The sequence below is a fragment of the Prionailurus viverrinus genome, chromosome C2 (genome assembly GCF_022837055.1).
Source record: "Prionailurus viverrinus isolate Anna chromosome C2, UM_Priviv_1.0, whole genome shotgun sequence".
NCBI lineage: Eukaryota > Metazoa > Chordata > Mammalia > Carnivora > Felidae > Prionailurus > Prionailurus viverrinus.
In genome coordinates, this window is record NC_062569.1 from 124,994,562 (window position 1) to 125,015,211 (window position 20,650).

Consider the following 20,650-nt stretch of genomic DNA (forward strand, 5'->3'; position numbering starts at 1 on the left):
TTGCTAATGGGCCTAGTGATTGAACCTAATCTTTTGTTTCTGAAGTCTGTCTTTTCTGGTGTGCCATCATCCCTGGCACCTAGTAGGTGGTCCATACCACTTATAGTCTTAGGCTTATTCCATATGTGAAATAATTGCTTTAATTAACATCTAGTCCCAAGTCTTATGAACATAGGCATTGGTAAGGATTATAATAGTGAGAAAAACTACTTGAATAAAAACCACAGACATGCATGATGCTATCAGTTTGAGTAGAAGTGAGATGATGGGAAGTCATTGCCTTCCACTCACTTTTGATCGGTTCTAAAGCACAGAATGGTTTATATTCATCTTAAATAGTGCTGACTGCTGAGGGGGATGTGTGTTGGCTCCTGGAGGCAGTTGGTGTCTTTATTGGGTTATCACATCCCCCGGTTTGCTATTTACTTTTCTGATTCCATATGTTTGATCTTGATATAGCACCAAGTTGATGAATCAGCTTCTTATGTGAGATAATGTATTTCCTTACAAAGCTGGCTGTTTGGTCACACAGGATCTTCAGGAGGAAGGGTGAAGAATTTCTGTGAGGATTCCTTCCCATTTTCTATATCTTACTGGTCAGAGTTTGTCCTGTGGGACCTTTATTCCTCTATACATATGTGTTATAGAATCTGACCTCTACTGGTAGTGGCTCGCAAGCCATATCCTCCATAAGGCCAGTCAAAGGAGTGCATGAAACCTGGAGGGCCGGTGGGACTGAGTGAATAAGGGAGTACAGTTACAGTGCATTGTAACTCTCTTGTATTTTAAGATTTTTTTTCTGTTGATCTCAAATGTAGCAATCATATTTAATATATTTATTATGCTAGTGGTGTGTTTATTTCATGCAAAGGTATCATGCTAAGCATTTTTAGATATATTAACCCACTTGATTATCAAAGCAACCTTATGAAGTAGGTTCTGTTATTATTCTTAGATTAGGAAATTTAGTCTTAGTTATAGCTGGTAAGAAGTAGGACTGGGATTCAAATCCCAGCATAATAATTCTAATCTTAAACCCAAATCTAACCATCGTGCCACCATTGCTTAGCTACAGTCTGACAAGTAATAAGTGCTCACTAAATAATTTGTTCATTGAGTACTTACTATGTGCTAATATTTTAGGTGCTTGGTTACATCATTATGCAAAACATAATTTTCCCTGTCTTTGTGGAATTTATATTCTAGCTACTTTTGTTATCTGGTTATAAGCCTTTAATAGTGCCTTATGTGATGCTTTCTCACCCTTTGTTTTTTGCTTTACTCTTTTCATACACACATACCAAATAATGTCTTAAAGTCATGGGCTTTGTGATGTCTTTCATCTCTGTGTTTGTAGTGACTAGCATAGCACTGGATATATACTAGATGTTCAGTTATACATATGGAATAAATAGATGGATTTCACCACTCCTTGTCCCTCCCCTTTACTTAAAGATCATCTAGTGTTTCCTGATAGATGAAGTTGAACATACACTAAATTGGATAGAGCTTAGAAATATGACTGAGATTTTTTTTTAATTTTAAAATTTTATTTATTTTGAGAGAGAGGGAGTGAGCACATGAGCAGGGGAGGGGCAGAGACAGAGGAAGAGAGAGACAGAATCCTAAGCAACCTCTGCACTGTCAAGGCAGAGCCTGATGCAGGGCTTGAACTCATGAACTGTGAGATCATGACCTGAGCTGAAATCAGGAGTCACACACTTAACTGACTGAGCCACCAGGTGCCCTATGAGTGTGACTGAGATTTTAAATGGAAGTTTTTGGAATTTACACATTTGTTGATCAATGACATTTTAAACATTTAAAAATAAGGAACAACATTTAAAAATAAGAAACCACATGTAGTATAATACCAATTTTAAAATTCTTTTCATTGAGCAGTCTTGTATAACAGAAGAGTCTACAAATCCCTGTGCCTTTAATATTGAGTCTATTTAATAAAGATTTTGTGAACCTATGGACTCTGCCTACCAAAATTCATCCTTGAAACTCCTCCCTTTAAAACCTGTGTTTGATCGTATCGGTTATCTCCTTTGTAAAGTCTTCAGTGGTTTTTATTTGTCTAGCTGAAAACTGTCTTTTCCATCCTGATTGGCCACTAGATCCCTTCTTCCCATTCTGTCACTCTGGCTGCGCTCAGCTATTAGTCGTCATATCAGCAAGGACTTCCTAGTTCTTACACATGTAATGTCCTTCTCTGTCAGTCTCTGGCTTTCAGAATATACTACTTCTCTTTCAAGATACAGCATCAATGCCAGCTACTCCCTAAAGCCTTCTCTACCCTCCTTTTCTACAAGTTCCTTCTGTTGTCTTTCTTATTCTTCTGTCAGTGCCTGTTTATCCCAGCCCACTCCTGTCATGAGTCAAACACTCTTCCATTGGATTGATGGACTTCTAAAGGGAAGGATTTTGTTTTATGTAACTGGATTGTTAGCACACAATAAAGATTTTTATTCTGTAGTAAAAACATTGTGTTTTTTGTGGCTGTGGAATTTTTATCCTTGATTAAGAGACATAAACTCTTCGCTTTAAAGTCTCAGATGCCTGAATATTCATATGATAGTTTTAATATATGGATAATTTTGCATATTCTGGATAGTTTTCACCAGAGAAGGAAGTTTCTACCAAACACCTTGAAGTCTTCTTAAAGGCTGATTCAAGAAGCTATTTTTTTTTCTTTCAAAAATCCCATCCTTCCCTCTTTTAACTTATTTTTTCCTCTTTTTAGCTATTAAAAATACCTCTGGATGGGGCACCTGGGTGGCTCGGTCGGTTGAGCGTCCGACTTTGGCTCAGGTCATGATCTCGTGGTTTGTGAGTTTGAGCCCTGCGTCTGGCTCTGTGCTGACAGCTCAGAGCCTGGAGCCTTCTTCGGATTCTGTGTCTCCCTCTCTCTCTCCCCCTACCATGCTCATTCTCTGTCTCTCTCTGTGTCAAAAATAAATAAAACATTAAATTTTTTTTTTTTAAATACCTCTTGAGCTTTTACTTCTGTGCTTTTTCTTGCCTCTAATCCATGTCTCCTCTAGGAAACAAACAACAATCTAAAATCTTGAAAATTAAGCTAGCTGGGAAGGAATTCCCCCCCTGGATTCCTTAGGTTTCAGGACCACTCAGAAACACGTGAGAAAGGATTCTACATCCTAGACATTTCTAGATAAGGTACAATCCATCTCCCTTGACTTATCTCTTATGTTCACAACTCTGCTTGAAATTAGAAATTCAGTACTTGTCTAGGATGAACTATCTTCCAATAGAGCAAAGATTTCAGTTTGTTTCATTTTTTTTTTTCTAAATGTATCTCTTGCTACTTCTGTAAAATAACTCTTCCCCTCCGCACTGCTAGTCAATCCAATCTACTTATTTTTTTTCCCAGACTTTCCATAATCCATGTATTCAAGTCCATATGGAGTACTTAGTGTGTGTTGTATGTTAGTAGTATGCCTGTATTTGTAATTTTTCATAGCAGTAAAAAGATAGTGAAGATTCTCAAACACTTTTAGAATATGAGGGAAAAATCCTTAATGTTTTCTAATAATTAACATGTATATTAAAATGTAAATAAGTGCTGTCAATAGAAAAAAAAAGATAAATTAAAAAGTTTCCTACAGCATTGCACCTCACTGAGATGGAGAAAATTTGCAACCAACAATTACTGAGCACTTTCTGGGTACTGTGAGGATGGCTCCCAGTTGGATTTCATTGTTTCCTTTCCTCAATTGAACGCAAAGAAATTAAGGAAAAGGGAGGTTAGGTGACTTGTTCAAGGTAACAGGGTTTGGATATAACCTAGTCTTTGTTTCTAGAGACTAAGCTGATTCTCTTAATTAAAAAAAAAAAAAAAAAAAGTCTTATGAATGAAACTTTAAGGACTTCTTTTAAAAAGAAAATGTGACGCTTAGCTTAAGATTGTTGTCTCCTTACTAAATATACCTTTTGCGATGAATGATATTTCATCTCTATTGCTTGTTACGTTCTTGACTTTGGACAACTACATATTTATCTGTGACTCCGTTTCTTCCTTTGTAAAAAGCATTAAAAACATCAATGTAGAGATCAAATCTGATATTTATAGCATTTTATAGCTAGTTGCTATACTAACTTTATTTTATGTTCTTTGGTTACTAAGAATTTGACCTAGTTTTTAAATATCCTATAAATTCAAGCAAAATATTAAGAGAGATGAGTGTAGTAGCAGAGGGCACGGGTATGATGAGTCTGCTGTATCCTCAGGCATTTTCTTTTTTGAGCTGCAGCGATTTCAAAGTGGAATGTGTATTTCTGTATCAGAAGCTATAGGGCTGACCTTGAGGGAAGTCAAGATATTTAGTTAAAGTAATATTACACTATAATCCTGTTTCTGTTGAATTTTTAATAAATGGGACATTTGTACATATTTTATGAAAGTTCGTAGGAATGATTTTTTAAACTTAAACCTTAAATAAATCTAAAGTGTGTTTTTAAGAGATTTGACTCACATTAACAAGAAAATTATTACCACATTTATTTAACCCCCCCCCTCCCGAGTTTGTGTCTTTTTTTAATCAGTAATTTTCCAAATTAATTTTGTTGATTGCTCCTTAATTGTTTGACCATTTTATTGAATGTCGTCACTGTGTGGTTTAATATGGATTAGAATTTTCATACACCAAGAATGATGGCTGAATGATGTTTGTAAGAACCAAAAACAAAACAAAAACCAACACCCCCCCCCCCCCCCTCGCCCCACCACACACATTTTCTCACAGGACTTAAAGAATATGAGTTTGCATACTGGTACCTCATCATATCTATAGACCTAGTTTGTTTGTTTGTTTGTTTATTTGTTTTGTACAGGTCAGTATTTTAAGGAGTTTTGAAACATTGCCAATATTTAAATTAGGGAGAGTTCATAGAAAAATCTGTCTCTTTTTTTTTTATTGGTCCCTGAACAATTATTTGGTCTGGCAAATCATGCATGGTAACAATAGGCTGTAGCTACTAAATAGAAGGTTTTGTTTTTCAGTGGGGTTTGTAGTCACTATCTCACCAGAGTTCCTTTCTGCTTTGTTTTCCATATTCTAAGGTGAACTTCATTTTTTCTCATCAGGATCGAGCTTTCATGTTTCTTATGTGGGGCAACTCCTCATGTATGTGATACCTATCTGGTTTCTAAGGGCGGTTCAGTTTGTGTCCCCTGGGCTAAGGGCGTCAGTAAGATGGGGCTTATGCCATTTTGTTAAAAGCTGATTTGTTTCAAATCACGGATTAAATATAATTTTTATATTTATAAAATCATGGACGTGTGTGCATGCACATGTACGTGTGTGTGTGTGTGCATGTATGTGTGTGTATTTGAGTGTGTTAAGTATATATACAATACAGAAGGGCAACTCGACACCAAAAATCCCCATGTAAATGATGAAAAAATGGGCAGAGGACCTAAATAGAAATTTTTCTGAAGAAGATATATGGATAGCCAACAGACATATGAAAAGATGCTCAATGTCACTCATCATCAGGGAAATGCAAATCAAAACCATAAGATATCATCTTACACCTGTCAGAATGTCTAGTATCAAAAAGACAGATAACAAATGATGACAAGGATGTGGAGAAAAAGTAACCCTTGTGTAGTGTTGGTGGGAATGCAAATTGGTGCAGCCACTGTGGAAAACAGTAATGAGGCTCCTCAAATTAAAAATAGAAATACCATACAACTTAATAATTCCACTACTGGATATTTACCCAAAGAAAACAAAAAGACTGATTCAAAAAGATATGTACCCTATGTTTACTGCAGTATTATTTACACTAGCTAAGTTATGGAAGCAAGCTAATTGTCCATCAGTAGATAAATGAATAAGGAAGAGGTGCTGTGTATACACATACACATTGGAATATTACTTAGTCATGAAAAGGGATGAGATCTTGCCCTTTACAACATGGATAGACCTACAGGGTATTAGCTAAGTGAAATAAGTCAGAAAAAGACATACCATATGATTTCATTTATATGTGGAAGCTAAAAAACAAATGCACAAACAAAAAGCAGAAACAGACACATAAATCCAGAGAACAAACTGGTGGTTGCCAGAGAGGAGTAGTAGGATGAGAAAAATGGATGGAGGAGAGTGAGAAGTACAGGCTTCCAGTTATGGAATAAAAGTTACAGCATAAGCAATATAGTCAGTGGTATTGCAATAGTGTTTTATGGTGACAGATGATAGCTACATTTATGGTAAGCATAGTATGACATAGACCTGTCTGATTGCTACATTGTATGCCTGAAACTAATGTAATATTGTGTCAAATTTACTTCAATTAACAACATAATTTGGGGTCATATATAAAATATTCCACCCACACCTACCACTCCTATAGGCCACTTCAGTCCACTGATCAGATTATGTGGCATACTTCTGTCATTGAGGCAAATGTGGTTACTGTGGTGGTGTTAGGAAGGCTTAAGGCCTCTCCCCAACCCCTGGAGCTGAGGAACAGACCCTGTAGCTAGATCTATATTTTCTTTATGCAAATAACTGCTTTTCAGAATATTGTTCTATAACTTCTTTCCCTAAACAGTACATTTTTGGCACCTTTGCCTATCAGCCCATTTCTCTCTACCTCATTCTTCTTTATAACTCTTGTGTAATTTTTTGTTTGGAAGTCCCACAATTTATTCAACTAGTCTCCCAATTGTTGATCTGGTAGGGTATTTTCCATGGTTTTGTGTCATAAATAGTGCTATCATTATCATCATTGTACACCATAGATGTCATTGCTTCCTTGTTCTATTTATCCATAGGGTAAATTCATAAAACTGGAATTGCTCAGTGATTTTGAAATTTTCATAGGTGATGCCATATAGTTCTCTAATTTATATCCCACCAAACCGTATTTGAGAATGTTTTTCTGCACTGTACTCTGTTCACACAGACTATCGTATTTACTGATTTTTTTTTTTTTTTAGGTAGAAAGTACAATTTTTAAGTCAGGATTTGTACTTCTTTAGTTATGTATGAATTTGAACATCTTTTCATATGTTTATTGGGACATTTGTAATTTTTTCTCTGAACTACTGGTATTATTTGTTTTTAATTTAATGTTTATAACCATGATTTCTCTTCAAGTTATTTTGGTTTCAGAGATCCTCTTTTTAAAAATGATTATAGGTTCCAATATTTTATTAGATAAGAGATCCTTTCATTACTGGTTTGAAATACTCTTTCATTAGATATTTAATTTCTACATATGCCAAAGGCTATTTCAGGGACTTGATTTTGTTCCATATATCTATTTCAAATAATTTCAATTCCCACAATTTTATAAACATAGTTGTACATGCAAGTAAAATTCCTAAGGGATATTATATAGAATTATGTAGATGTTTTAATGATGTAAAGATTATAGAGTTTCAGAAAAAAATTCATTTGTTTTTATTTAAATGTTGCTCATTTGTTATAAACGATTGGAACAATGCAAGGGAGAAAGTAAAAAGAAACCATGTGAAAAAAGTTATCACTAATATTTGGAGACCATTATTCCTGATATTTTTATATGCTTATGTGTATGTAGGAGAACAGAGAAATATCTTGATAGCTAGAAATAATATAATGAAACATGAGAAAAACATATGTTAAATTTAAGTTAAATTATTTGAAACAAACTGAAGTGAAATGAAAGAAAGGGGTGAAATTTATATACAATGTCTTTATACTCAAAAATGTTATTTTCTGGAGTTCACATCTAAGGCCAACAAAGGGATTAAATTATTTACAGTTGTACCAAAAAAAAAAAAAAACAAAAAAGAAAAAAAAAAAAAAAAGAAAAGAAAATACCTAAAGGATAAATGTAACCAAGGAGGTGAAAACCTGTACTCTGAAAACTATAAAACATTGATGAAACAAATTGAAGGTGAGAGAAAAAAATGGAAAGATATTCTGTGCTGATGGATTGGGAGAACCAGTAGTGTTAAAATGTCTGTACTATCCAAAGCAATCTACAGATGCAATCCCTGATCCCAAGATGTTGTTGGTGAAAACATCCAATGTTGTTGGTGAAACAACATTCCAAGATGTTGTTGGTGAAAATACCAACAACGTTTTTCACAGAACTAGAATAATCCTAAAATTTGTATAAACCACAAATACTCCAAATAGCCAAAGCAGTCCTGAAAAAGGAAAACAAAACTGGAGGTTTCACAACTCCAGATTTCAAGATAAAACTGTAGTAATCAAAACAGTATGGTGTTGACACAAAAATAGACACAGATCAGTGGAACAGTATACAGAGCCCAGAAGTAAAGCCACACTTTTACTGTCAATTAATCTATGACAAGTGAGGCAAGAATATACAGTAGGAAAAAGTCTCTTCAACAAATGGTGTTGGGAAGACTGGGCAGCTACATTCAAAATAATCAGATTGGACCACTTTTCTATAGCATACACAAAAATAAATTCAAAATGGATTAAAGACTTAAATGTGAGACCTAAAACCTTAAATTTCTAGAAGAAAGCATAGGCAGTAATTTCTTTGACATTGGCTATGGAAACAATTTTCTAAATATTGTCTTCTCAGGCAAGGGTAACAAAAACCTAATTAAACTATTGGGACTATACCAAAATAGAAGCCTTTTGCACAACAGAGGAAACCATCAACAAAACAATAAGGCAACCCTCCTGAGTGGGAGAAGAGAATTTCAAATGATACATTTCATAAGGGATTAATAACCAAAATATATGCAGAACTTCTACAATTTAACACTGAAGAAATAAATGCAATTTAAAAACAGGTGGAGGACCTGGATGGACATTTTTCCAAAGATGGCATACAGATAGCCAACAAACACATGAAAAGATGCTCAACATCACTTTTCAGGGAAATGAAAAACATAACCTCAATAAGATATCTGTCATACCTGTCAGAAAGGCACATACCTGTTAGAATGGCTAAAAACAAAAAACAAGAAAGAACAGGTGTTGGTGAGGGGTGGAGAAAAAGAAACCTTTATACACTTTTGCTGGGAATGCAGCTGGTGCAGCCACTGCAGAAAACAGTATGGAGTTTTCCCAAAAAAATTAAAAGTAGGGTTACATATGACCCAGTAATTCTACTACTGGCTATTCACCCAAGGGAAATGAAAACACTAATTCAAAAAGATATATGCACCCCTATGTTTATTACCGAATTATTTACAAAAGCCAAGGTCTGGATCCAACCCAAATGTCCTTTGATAGTTGAGTGGATACATAAAAAGTGATATTTGCATATCATTTTATGTATGTATATATACACACACACACATTTATGCATATATATGTATATGTATATTACATGACTCAGCCATACAAAAGAGTGAGATCTTGCCATTTGCAACAACATGGAGGGACCTAGAATGCTAAGTGAAATAAGTGAGTCGGGGAAAGACAAATGCCATATGATTTTACTCCTATGTGGAATTTAAGAAACACATGAATAAAGAAGAAAAGAGACAAATAAAAAGACTCTTAAATATAGAGAAAAACTGGTGGCTGCCAGAGAGGTAGTTGGTGGGGGGAATGGGTAAAGTAAAGGGATTTAAGAGTACACTTATTGTGATGGACACGGAGTAATGTATAGAATTCTTGAATGATTGTATTACACATTTGAAGCTAATATAACACTGTGTGTTAATTATACTTGAATAAAAATAAAGAGTGGCCAGTGGGTGGCAGGGTGCTTCAACCGGGTAAGCATCTGACTTTAGCGCAGGTCATGATCTCGGGGTCTGGGTTTGAGGCCCGCATCTGACTCTGTGCTGACAGCTCAGAGCCTGGAGCCTGCTATGGATTCTGTGTCTCCCTCTCTCTCTGCCCTTTCCCTGCTCACACTCTGTCTCTCTCTTTCTTAAAAATAAATAAACATTAAAAATATTTTTAAAAAGAGATTAAAAATTATAATGAAGACAACCTTAATTTTAGTGATCAATTACTCTTTTAAAATGGGGATTTGACTACTCCTGTATTTTCTTCCATTTTCTTTTCACTCATCTCATTTTTGTTTTTTTTTTGTTTTTTTTGTTTTTATACTAAAACTTAATTTATCCCTTGAGATTCTTTTTTTGTTATCACATTCACACATTTGCACAATCGCCTTGCCATCGTTCTGTATTTACTGACTCAGGGTTCAGCAACACTGCTGCAATGACAGTTAATTCCTCTGTGTGTGTGTGTTTAATCTTTTAATTGCCTAGTTTTGTTTTTGTTTCCTCCTTCAACCGTAGTTCGTTAGTGTCATAAATTTAAGATTAGTTTTTAATTTGACACTACTTAAAGAATTCCTTAGGTGTGAGTAGGAACTTGCCACCTATAATACCCTTAGGTTACTCCCTTTCCTTCCCTGAAATGTGTGGGCTTGGCATTATCTTCTGCTCTTTAATGTAATGTTCCTTTGGAAAAAACAAAATAGAAAGAAACAAAACCCAAAACCTCCCTCTGCTTCCTTTTTTGTACCTGGTTGTCTGAAGAGTTGTTTGTTTATCCTTTGAATTTCAGTAGCTTAAATTGGGAGATGTTGCACTTGTGTGTTTGTGTGCTTTTTTTCCAAATTTTTCTTAAAACACAGTATGCTCTTTTTGATACGCAGATTTAATTCTTCAACGTTTATTTATTTTTGGGACAGAGAGAGACAGAGCATGAACGGGGGAGAGGCAGAGAGAGAGGGAGACACAGAATCGGAAACAGGCTCCAGGCTCTGAGCCATCAGCCCAGAGCCTGACGCGGGGCTCGAACTCATGGACCGTGAGATCGTGACCTGGCTGAAGTCGGCGCTTAACCGACTGCGCCACCCAGGCGCCCCGATACGCAGATTTAATTCTTAAGGAAAAATTTTCCAGCTTTATATTTTTTGCACCCATTTTATTTGGTTTTGTTCTTCAGAGTCCTTATACTAGCTCTCCTTCTTTAGATCATTTTTTGTTGATTTTGTGTATCTCTTAGCTTCTCTTTAATTTATTCCATTTCTTTGTCTTCTTCTCTATTTGATTATATAAATTTCCAATTATTTACTCATTGAATAATTTGCATTTTTACCGTGTGTGCATTTTGGTTCTTACCAATTCTGATTATTTTCCAATGATAGATTTTGTTCCTTATTTTGTTTCATTAGGTCTCTACAGTCTCATTTTATTCTCATTCTATTGTTTCATCATATAATCCCCATCTCTCCCTCTCTCTCTCTTTTTTTTTTTTCCGGTTCACTCTTAATTAAATTGAAATACAGTGTGAAATACTTGTAAGAATTTCCAAATCTTTGGAAAGATTCATTTTCTGTTCAGCTCACTTGGAGTGTCCTTTATTAATCAGCTTCTAATGCTGTATATTCCTTGTGTATCCCCTACCTGGATTCATGCCCTCCTCCTGGGGTTCTATTGCTCACCCCTCAGGGTCTGGGGAAGTGCAGAGAAGCTTATTAATTGCTCAGTTCATTGTTCTGGAGACTTCACTTTGGACAAAAAGTACCTACCACATGTTTAACTTCTCCAGTTTTACCTGTTTTGTCCCAGCTTCTCCCTAGATTTGTTGGTGTTAGTGAAGATAACAGCATGTTTTTGGTGTAGCTTTATGGGCTTGGGACCTGGGAGAGAGTCAGGAACCAGCATGTACTCTTCTTGGTCCTGCTTGGGAAGGAATCTTCGGTTTCTTCTTGTGGCCACTAGCTTTTACAGTTTGACCTGATGTAGTATGTTCTTTCCATGCTTAGTTACTATAGGGCAGAGCTCAGCAAACTACAGCCCACAAGCTAAATTTGGCTAATAACTGCTTGACAAATAACGAGTTATTGGCACCACCATACCCATTCATTTACATATTGTCTGCGGCAATTTTCATGCTTCAGAGAGATGGTTAAGCGATTGCGAAATGGACCAATTTGCTATCTACCCCTTAACAGGATAAGGGTGCCAAACCCTACTGGAAGGTTATTTTATTTATCTTGCTGGCTTTTGACTACTTTTCTTTTATTTTCTTAGGCGTTAGAAGAGAGACATGTAGGGATCTTCCTTCATTATCCTCTTTCGACGTAGAAGTTGCTATAATGTTGATTTTAAAATTTCATGGAATATAGAGTAATATTTTCTCTCTTATACCAAAATACATGAAATTATTTCAAAAATGTGAGATTCGTTCATTTTATTTCAGATAAGAATGATTTTATCCTCTGAGGTAACCGCTACCAATAAGTGAAATTATTCACGTTATTCCTCTTTAATATCTTTTTTTTAAATCTTTTTCTGAATAAGAGTAACACATTTGCTTAATTATTGTAGCTTTCTTAGAAGACAATTTTATTTTCTAACTTCCTTCTTTTGCACTTTTTTAAAGGTATAAGAAGTTTAATGAGACTTTGAACAACATCGGAGAGAACGAAGGTGGTATTGATAAGTTTTCCAGAGGTTATGAATCGTTTGGTGTCCACAGATGTGCTGATGGTGGTTTGTACTGCAAAGAATGGGCCCCAGGAGCAGAAGGAGTTTTTCTCACTGGAGACTTCAGTAAGTGTTTCGAAAGATTTAAAGTCAGTTGCACTATTTTTTTTATTTACTTGAAACATAGATTTGTTCTAGTTCATATGTTTAACTCTGATGAAAGTTAATGATTAAAAGTATCTGACTCTTCAGACAGAACCACAGACTTTGTGAAATCTTCACTTCCACGTGTGGTGCTGGTATCTCTGCTGTAATGTGATCCATGTGTTTCTGAAAAACTTTTATGTTCTGGAACATCATGTACCAGAAGTAACAGAGTTTATGAGAAAAACAGTACTAGGCAGACTGCTCCAAATTTATTCAACTTTGTTAGCAAGCCCTCACAAAATCAATAGCAATCTGGGTAAAAATAGTGGTGTAAGTTAAATCTCCACTAGCATTTGCACCTGGTTAGCTGGCATTGTAGTTCTTGGATCCTCTAGAGCCCAATATTCTTTTTTTGAGACCTCAATAAAAGTAGACATCTAATCTAGAGGGCAAACTTCATCACTGAATTCCTTTTAGTTTCCTTTTTTTTATAATACACTCTCAGGTTTTTTTGTTGTTTTTTTTTTTTTAATTAACAAATACCTCTCAACCTTATTATTTGCGCTGTTAATTTCATTAGACAGTTAACCCTATGGAAAGCATAGCTGGGCTAGAAGTCAGGCTTCTGGTTTACAGTCTAGTGGGAGGAGGGACCTATATGTAAATAAGTATAATACAATTTCTTCACTTTTATTCTAGCAGTATAAATAAATCACTGTATTGATGACAAGAAAGAAAGCTCAGTTCTGGAAGTGGAATAACGAAAAATAGGCCTTGGCAAAATGTTCCTAATATAAGGAAGTATCAGAATGATAATCATCCTTTAATTCCGTGTGAGTGCTGGAGTATTTAAAACTTGATTTTACCAGATTCAAAACTCTACATGTTATATATTCTATTTATATGACATTCTAGAAATGGGAAAGCCATAGGGACAGAAAACAGAGTTGTCAGGGTTTGAAGGTAGGAGTTGTGAGCTTAGTACAGAGGAGCATAAAGGTACTTCTTGGGGGTGATGAAAATACTTTATGTCCTAATTGTACTGCTTGTTACATGACTGCATACATTTGTCAAAATTTATAGACCTGTACTCATAAAAGAATGAATTTATTGCATGTAAATTACACTTTAAAGAAGCTGACTTTTAAAAACTTTTGGCTTTGGGGCGCCTGGGTGGCGCAGTCAGTTAAGCGTCCGACTTCAGCCAGGTCACGATCTCGCAGTCCGTGAGTTCGAGCCCCGCGTCAGGCTCTGGGCTGATGGCTCGGAGCCTGGAGCCTGTTTCCGATTCTGTGTCTCCCTCTCTCTCTGCCCCTCCCCTGTTCATGCTCTGTCTCTCTCTGTCCCAAAAATAAATAAAAACGTTGAAAAAAAAATTTAAAAAAAAAAAAAAAAAACTTTTGGCTTTATATATGTTGTCTAAAGTAGTACTGTTTGATAGAAATATAATGTAAGCCACTTATGTAATTCAGAACTTTTAGGAGCTATATTAAAAAAGTAAGAGAAGAACAACTGAATGAATTCTAATAATGATAAATTTTATTTAGCCCCATGTATCAAAATATTTTAATATAATCAATGTAAAGTTTGTTAACGAGGTATTTTTGTTCTTCTGTATTCTTTTAGCTCTGATATTTCTTCATTGGGAATATTTGATCTATATTTGGACTTAATAAAATTTTCTTTACTTTTTTTAAAAAAATTATATTTTGAGAGGGAGGGAGAGAGGGAGAGAGGGAGAGAGAGAGATAGAGAGAAAGAGAGAGAGAGAAGAGGGGCTGAGACAGAGAGGGGAACCAAAGTCTGAAGCAGGCTCTGCACTGACAGCAGTGAGCCCAATGCGGAGCTTGAACCCACTAATCTTTATCTGAATCAAAATTGGACACTTGACTGACTGAGCCCTGCGGGTACCCCTTTAATAAAATTTTCAATTTAAGAATACATACCCAGGTTTTTTCAAACATAATTAAAAGTTCTAGTAACTGAGTTGAGTAATAGCTTTAAATTTTTAATTTAATTAATTAGTTAAAATTAAATAATATTTAAAGTTCAGCTTTTCAGTTGCACCAACCTTATTTCAAGTGCTCAATAGCCACATGTGTCTACTAGCTGGCTCCTCTATCATAAAACACAGGTTTAAGAACTTGTAGTTCCCCAAATTAGATAATATAAGCTGCCTGTTTCTTGAGAGTTATTGAGAACTTCATGGAAAGTTTTGAGAAAGACCCTGTGATCTGCTGACTCAGTTTAGTTTTGTTCGCCTAACGATAATCATGCAATATATTTTGGAGATAAGAGAACTCTCTCAGTTAAATTATTGTTAAAATAGTCCTTAATTTTTTTTCTTATATACAAACATGGTTTTACCCTATAAAAATGCCTTGACTAGTAGTTTTTTGTTAAAAGACCATTTAGATATTAACTTATTGTTAAGACCCTTTTTGGCATTCTATTTCATTACTTCTTTCTACAGCCATTTATAAGATTGAGAAGTATTGATTGAGAATGTTAAAATTAAATTTTTACACAGAGAACCAAAACTACTATAAGAACCTCAGTGAAAATTTGGCACTTGCATCAGGTACCCCCTCCCACATATTCATGATTAAACCCACTAATTAGGTTTTGAAAATAAAAAAACGTGGGAAAGGAACTATATGAAAACTAGATTTGGGAACTATCATAAGGACTAATGCTGATTTATTGGAAATTGTTCCTTATCAATATAGTTGGACCATATGTGCATTTGGAGAATTGTATTTTAAGGTTATTTAGAATTCAATGCTTATATATTAAAAGTTGAATAATTAAGGAAACATTTTGTAAACAGAAAACTAAAAATTACCTACTTCCTGTTTTAATGTAAAAATGTCCTGTTTTTTTTTTTTTTCCAGTTCAAGTTGATTTTTGAAAACCCTACCCTTTGTGAAGGTGTATCACATAATTTAAAATTTGTCCATATCCTTGGGATAGCATTTGGTGAATTATTTTTATCAAACAATATTTATTTATTTAGTGTTCAAGAGTGCAAAGAACATCAGATTTAATCAATGAGCATTTATTTTTATTGGAGAGACAGGAAAGCTGATATAAATGAAATTGTGATTGAAAATAGGAATAGAATTAAAGATAACACCATTGATACGCATTGTTCTTAGGATCATAGTGCCAAAACCCCAAATAATTCAACTTATTTTCAATTGTCAAGATTGATTTTCTTCATTTTATGTAATATATTACTTAGTTTTTTTTGAAACTTATTTTTATTGCTCTTTTCTTATGATAATATATGTTAATATTTATGTTTTTGAAACTTAAAAAAAAAAGAAAATAGGAATAGACAGTATGCTGGGAAAATTTAAATGACTGATCTATTTTCTTATCTACTTGAAAGAATAGCTTTTCTGCCCAAAGTTATAGTCTCAGGGTCTTTGTATACATGATATATCAATGTTTTCTCACTAAGGAGCTTTGACTTTTTAAAGAAAGTTGGAAAATTCAGAGTAGAACCAAAATTGGGGGTTAATAATGCACTTAAAGAATATTTCTTTGAGAAAAAAAATGTACCTGTGAGTAGTGAGCATTAATTTGATATGACTGTGTAGAGCACAGAATATTGATGATAATGACAACATAGCTGAAAATATACCCTTAAATAACTGAACTAACTATGCCTTTTTTTAACATGAAGAATTCAATGTATTTTTTTTTTCCTATTTACATTTTCTTTCTTTCTTTCAGAGAGTTGAGCAAGAAGAAAGTCATTTTTTCTTTGAGCTTTTTCTCAGGATCAAAAATAGGTTAGATAATTTTACTGTTATGTCTTCTAATATATAAATTTGTACTAAACCAAAAGGAAAAGAAAATGTATATTAATTAGCTAAATAGTTACAGTATCTTTTTTTATTAAAAAATGCATATGAAGATTAATTAAAATGTTCTTGGTAGTTTGCTGATCATATTAAAATGTTTTGAAAAACATTTAAAAACACTTAAAAAACATTTAACCGTACTCATGACTGTACTTCTATTTATCAGGTGATGGGTTAAAAAGCAATAAACTCAAAAGGTCCTATAGAATTAATCTCTAACTATAATAACACTGATCAGTTTTTAGAATTCTGTTCCTTACTTTGTCATGTAATGTAACACAGCTTAACTTTCTGTATATGTACTTGAAATATCACCTTAAAAAAATCCAATTGCTTCTTTACCTATTGTCAGAGATTTAAAAAGTAACAAATTTTGTTTCTATTTTTATCACCAAAGTGTAAATGTAATTTAAAACATTGCTTTTCTGTACCTACCTCTTCTCTCAGCCCCCAAAGATAACATAATAAAAAGATCATCAGACACCAGCAACAAAAACCTTATTTCTACTAATGGTTAAATTGACTTGAAAAGGAAAATTTTCATTTAGTTTTTGTCAGAATGACTAGACATTTTTGATATTTTTTCAGAAGAATTTAAAATTAATGTCTAGACTTAAATTCTGTATTATGAAAAGTTATATCTGTAATCAAAATACTTTAGCATAGTATGATGAATTTTTCTCCTCTTCTGATCATTTTAGAAATGTACCACATTACGTTCCTTTTCTGGTCTTGCTCGAAAAATTGCTGGTAAATAATTTGTTTTTCTGGTGTATTTTTTTGCCAACTGATTTGACGATATTTTAGGTACAACTACTTAGAATAGTCAAATACAGATGATCTTTAAGAAAGAAATTGCCCAGAATTGGTATGGAGGAAAAAAAAAAAAAAGAGTTTGAAATTATAATTGAGCTCTGGAAACATGGTTCTTCCTTTGGCTCAGTGGGGATAAAGTGATGATATTTGTCTTACCTGCTTAAACTGGGTTGCAGTAGATACTAACTAGATTGTAATGTGAAAACATTTTATACCTTATTCAGTGCAATAGAAATGTTAATTGATGAGATTGAAAAAAACCTCTCCCATTTGTAATGGTCTTTTTTTTTCTTATTAAATTACTACTAATTTCAAATGGTAATTGACTCTTGCAAGAGTCAAATGACTTAGTCTCTGTTTTGCCCAAACCAAGGCGGATTTAGCTTTTGCTATCCACATTTTTAAAACTTGGAAAGCAACTTCACTTTAAATATATTACACGTATTTTTCTTTATTTGAGAGAAAATGAAACAATCATTTCTCTTCCTTTCAGTCATTTTTTACAAACTAGCTTTTTAAGCAGCTGCAGCAGCAGCCCAGGACAGTGGATGTATAATGACATTCATCAAGATTGGAGTCTTACCACCCAAAAAAGTATTTCTGGGCAAGCCAGAAACTACTTTAAAGGTTCGAGATGAATTTCTAAAACTTTGAATCATCTTCAATACAGCACAGATTCATTCTTGAGAAAATTAAATGTGATTTAAAATATACTTGGAGTTTTGGAACCAAACCAGGTTTATTGCAGCTTGCTACATAATTGAAGAAAACTAGGCGCTTTCCAGTCGCTAGATGATAATAAGTAGAGAAAAAGGTAGTAAACTACATATGTCAATATAAAATAATTGGGTTCTATTTGCTATAACTGAAAACATTTCATTTAAAATTACTAAGTCTGGGAGTTAGGCACTTTTCAAATAACCTAAATGTCTATCACTGATAGACTAAAAAAAAAAAAAAAAAAAAAAAAAAAACAACCCTGATTTTCATGCCTGTAGAAAGAAGGAACCACAGATGTTTTTACAGAGTAGGAAGGATATTAAGGAGGATTTTTCCTGTTTCCTGGACAAAATTTATCTATAATTTTGTTTTCAGTTATATAATTCCCCAGAAGTTTCCGTCATCACAAAAAGCCTTTATATTTCTTAATTCCACATGCTCTGAAACAGTGTTTGCTACTCAAAGTGTGTGGGCCAGTGTGGTTCCATGCACTGTAATTCTTTTTCAGTGATATGTTGCCAGAAATTGGGATTGTAAGCACTTAGAAATTTTAGTAGCAGTTTGACTGAGTAATTTTTTTTTTTTTCTGGTGAATCTGATAATGGTCATACAAAAATTGGGCCATAAATTTTGAGTCTTCTTTTGATTTTCTAGTAATACATTGTATTACATTTTACATAAGATTTGGTCTGTAATAGATTGGAAAATAAAATTTAAGTAACTGATTCATAATCACTGACTCACATAATCACAGTTGGGGAAACACTCATCTGAAAATTCATGATTATTTATTGGTTTAGAAGCCTTTTATGGTTAGAAGGTATAGTTCTGATATCAACCTCCTTTGTATTCTTTTCCTTCAAATAAATGTTAGCTTTCACTGTAGTGTGGCATGTTACAAAAACAAACAAACAAACAAAACAAAACAAAACTCTTAATGCTTTGCAACAACAAAGGCTATAATTATCAGTTGTGGCTCAGTCCCAAGGGTCAAATTCTTCCCAGGATCAAGGGTGATGGAGCAGCCCCTGTGTGGGACATGCTGAACTCCTGACAGAGAGAAAGTACAATGGAGGAAACCTGTTATGGCTTTCAAAGCTTCAGTTTAGAAGTGACAAATGTGATTTGCACTTCCATTTCATTAACTAAATAATTTGGCCCAGCCTTATGTCAATAGGGCATGGAAGCAGAATCCTCTTTTATTGATGGAAGCTCATGAAAATTTGGGAATAATAGTATGAATGACCCCATGGCAAACAAACAAACAAACAAACAAACACAAAAAGTGTAAATTTTACAGAATTTTACGGATTCTTTGATATTCTAGTTATCATAAAGGCTCTCTTTTTTTTGGGGGGGGGTGGTTGGAGCAAAGTAGAGTTGGCTTGTCTACATTGACTGTTGAGAAGGTTTTTTTTCTGGAATCTCTACTGACCTCTGGATTCAATTGGAACTTCAAGGGGTTCTCTGTGAATGCATTTTTGTTATGTGGCTTCTCCTAAGTTTGGCTTATTAGAGATTTGTGATGTTTTTAAAAAGAAAATTTCTGGTCTGAGGACTCTTGATATTGTTTATTTTGGCAAAAGGGTGGCAACTATGAGGTAGAGGTGGAAGGCTTTAGGACTATTAACCAATTCAGCACCATGATGAGACATGGCCTCTTTGACATATCTAAACTTAAAATAACTAATCAGCCAAGGCTTTTTGTAGGAAGTTGTCAAGAATTTCTCTAGCTTTCCAGCCTGATGTTGATACTCTCACCCCTTTTATCTGTTTTCATGGATAGATTGTTCCCTTTACATGGAGTAGAGGTTTACTTAGCTGATGTCCACTTACCAAACACACTGGATTTACTTCTGCTTGACAGGCTCACTGTAAATGATAATGACAACTTTCCCCAGGATAGTGAGCATGCATGGATAGTAAACTGTAGTCTATACATGTATGCAGTTCTGCGCCTGCCAGTTACCTTGAGTGCTTGTTAGCGAGCCAGTTTCCCACCCCATTCAAATCCTGTGAATGCCAATTCTTCTCATTATAATTCTGCAATATAACATTATATAAAGTGATGAACTGTAAGTGTGACAGCAAAGAAAATTATTAAGTATTGGGAAAATCTCAGCAAGGACAAGTTGGAAAAAAATGATTTTGAATTAAGTATGCACAAGTGAGAAAATGATATAAATCTAACAATTTCATATGCAGATTACTCTGTGTGTACCTTTTAGCTTTCTTTCCATTATGATCCAAAGGGAATTGGAAATATAAATGTTGCATTGTAGGTGTAGGTTCATTTAAGAAAGATACTACAGAATCCTAATCAGAGGACCTAAGAAGATATGCCTTTAATCTTACATCAGAATATGGGTGAATATTTATATTTCTATTTTAAGTTAAAACAAAAATTTTACTGTTTGTGTGTATGTGTGTGTATACATATGCATATACATATTTTATTCTCTGATTTAACCAATATTTTCAAAATATGTACCAACTTTTGCCCCAGTTATGCTGGATCAGAGAGCTTTGTTATAATGTCTAATGTGATTATTTTTATAGGGAAGCATCCTTACCTCCTGGGATTTTAGGAAAATACTGTTAGAGACCTTAATGCTAGAAGGTAGATGTTGAACTCTGTGACATAAATGATAATTTTCCAGCCTCGTGTTGCTTTTTCATAAATATCCTG

The 20,650-nt window shown here is 34.2% G+C and overlaps 1 protein-coding gene across 1 annotated transcript in view; it reads left to right on the forward strand.

Moving 5' to 3' along the window:
• The window catches only part of GBE1 (1,4-alpha-glucan branching enzyme 1), a 266,770-nt gene that overhangs the window by 40,955 nt on the left and 205,165 nt on the right, over positions 1–20,650 (forward strand). The window contains exon 2 of the mRNA XM_047875374.1: positions 12,363–12,532. Within this exon, the coding sequence (XP_047731330.1) occupies positions 12,363–12,532 (170 nt within the window). The remainder of the gene's footprint in view (positions 1–12,362; positions 12,533–20,650) is intronic.